The sequence below is a fragment of the Hyaena hyaena genome, unplaced genomic scaffold, assembly GCF_003009895.1.
Source record: "Hyaena hyaena isolate Hyena2069 unplaced genomic scaffold, ASM300989v1 scaffold_1921, whole genome shotgun sequence".
Taxonomy (NCBI): domain Eukaryota; kingdom Metazoa; phylum Chordata; class Mammalia; order Carnivora; family Hyaenidae; genus Hyaena; species Hyaena hyaena.
In genome coordinates this window covers 140780-143203 of record NW_024082554.1, presented here as the reverse complement: position 1 = coordinate 143203, position 2424 = coordinate 140780, and the positions used below count along the sequence as shown (strand labels likewise).

At 39.6% G+C, this 2424-nt stretch overlaps 1 protein-coding gene across 1 annotated transcript; it reads left to right on the top strand.

Moving 5' to 3' along the window:
- The first annotated feature begins 341 nt into the window (after positions 1 to 341).
- Positions 342 to 1629, top strand: LOC120226950 (homeobox protein TGIF2LX-like). The gene has a single exon (XM_039225118.1). It carries the CDS (start codon positions 457 to 459, stop codon positions 1168 to 1170), a length of 714 nt encoding a protein of 237 aa, XP_039081049.1. The 5' UTR covers positions 342 to 456; the 3' UTR covers positions 1171 to 1629.
- Positions 1630 to 2424: the final 795 nt, after the last annotated feature.

The following is a 2424-nucleotide window of genomic DNA, read 5'->3' as shown; positions in this document are numbered from 1 at the left end:
CCAATAATGCAATTATGAGGAATAAAAGGAATAACAATATCAGAGTGAAGTCAGAAAGGAAGAAGAAAACGAGGAACCTATGCATAAGCCAGATGTAACCAATAGAATTAGAATTCATTAGTTAGCAGAAACTGGAGATAGCAGCAGAGAAATAAAAGTCTGGAGAGTGTTAAATTGATGAGGTAAAAACAAATGAATTTGAATCTATGGGGGAAAAAAAGCAAGGAAAGGGGGAATCGGGAAACAGGGGGGAGGGGCAGCACACAGGACAGAAAGGATGTGACATCACAAAGCCCACTGGCTCAAAGCAGTTACCAGCACTGTTTACCTGCTTGGGAAGTGAAAGGTGAGACTTCCCCTTAGAGACCTGTCTATGCCTTCTTCACTGGTTCTCCCAGACCCACATTAGTCCTAACTCAGCCATTCCTGATTCCCAAAAGAGTGAAGACAGGACTCATGAACATGGAAGCCACTGAAGAAAGCCCAGCAGAGAACAAAAGCCTGGCTCAAGCCACCTCAATCATATTGAATAGTGACACTGGTGCAGATAAAGTTCTTGCCTCACTAGAGGGCAAGAGGAAGCGGAAAGGGTACTTGCCAACTGAGTCAGTGAAGATTCTCCGTGACTGGCTGTATGAACACCGTTTTAAGGCCTACCCTTCAGAAGCAGAGAAGCGAATGCTGTCTGAACAGACTAACTTGTCTTTCCTGCAGGTCTCTAACTGGTTTATCAATGCCCGTAGACGTGTTCTCCCAGAAATGCTTCAACGGGATGGAAATGACCCCAATCAGATCACCATGTACCACCAAAAAGGCAAGGCTGTTGATGTGACCCATAAACGGAGCACAGATTCATCTATACAGGCCAGGTCAGGCCCCAGAGGTCCAGACAAGATGCAGTTCCTGCCCCTGAGCTTCCCTTTAATGGGCCAGCAGTCAGAGGAGAAGCTGCTGGATCCAGAGTTGTCTATAGATCAGGAACTCACCTCAAAGACCCAGCCAAAAAAACAGGTCAAGATTTCTACTGGAAAGCCTGTGCTTATGTCATCTCCCAAACCTGTGTTAACAGAGGAGTACAATGACTTCAGCAGCTTCCAGTTGCTGGTTGATGCAGCTGTGCAGAGGGCTGCAGAATTGGAGCTACAGAAGCAGGAAGAGTCCAATCCATGATATCCAATGTCCCTAAAATTCTCAAGTAGTTAGTCCCTTGTCTACAGTGGTAGTCCATTTATGCTCCTCCAACTAACCTATATTTTCTCTTTTATAGAGACATTTTTCTTTCTAGGGGGTTCATGAGTAACATTACCAGCTATTGGGACTCAATTCTGCTAGATATTTCAGTGTTTCCAGATGGACTTGTCATCATGATTAACGTTAAAGTGAAGATATCTTCTTTACTTCTACTATCTCCTAGGTTTAAAGGCTTCAGACAATCAGACCAATATACCTGAGACTAGACAAAGTACGGACACATCTTCAGAAGCCTTGCTTTGACTTTTTTAATCAGACTTTTTGGTCCCAAGGTTGCTGCAAATATCACAGCACCAATCTTTCTCCCTCTCTCTAATTTTCCTTGTTGATCACCATGAATAATGGAAAAGAAAGGCTCTATAAAAGATGACTGCAACAGCACTGGTGTCATTTTAATGTTTGAGTATTTGTGAAAATCTCAACTTTATGTTTTCCTTTGTATACTAGATTGACAATCTTAAGGAGTAGCTAATTTCTGCAGGGGGGTAAACATAAGAGTCAAAATACAATGAATTCATAAACATGTTACAGATAAGGACTCACTCGTATTTGGCATACTAGTAATGAGTATTCAGTAAAGACATAAAAATTCTACATGGTAATTTTCAGGTGTTAGTTACAGTATAGTTGTTTTTAGAGGATACTTTTTTATTTTTTTAGTTTTATTTTTATTGTGTTTTGTTTTTTGGAGGGCTTAAACAACTTTATTTTTCACAGTTCTGGATGCTAGAAGTCCAATAGGCACCAATTTGAGCACATTCTTATGCGGGCTCACCTCTTGGCGCATAGACAGCACCTTATGTCCTTATATGATGAAAGAGACTAGAGTTCACTGAAGCATCTTTTAGAAAGACATTCACCCCATTCATGAGGGCTCCACTCTCATGACCTAAGCACTCCTGATAGCCTTAACTCTAATACTATTGTCTTGGGATGATTTCAACACATGAATGTCAACATATGAACTTGGAGGGGACACAAACGTAGAGAAAATAGTAGTTATATACATATATATGTATACATACATATTAAATTAAATATAAAATATGTTATCGTATAAAGATGTTACATATAAAATATATACATATTTACTTAACGTTTCAATTGCTGCTTATTGTCCTCAGGATAAAATATAAATTTATATTTTAAACATTTTTTAAAATTTGAGTAGAG

Coding starts and splice junctions, on each gene's coding strand:
- LOC120226950 (XM_039225118.1), top strand. CDS start 457: ATGAACATGGAAGCCACTGAAGAAAGCCCAGCAGAGAACAAAAGCCTG.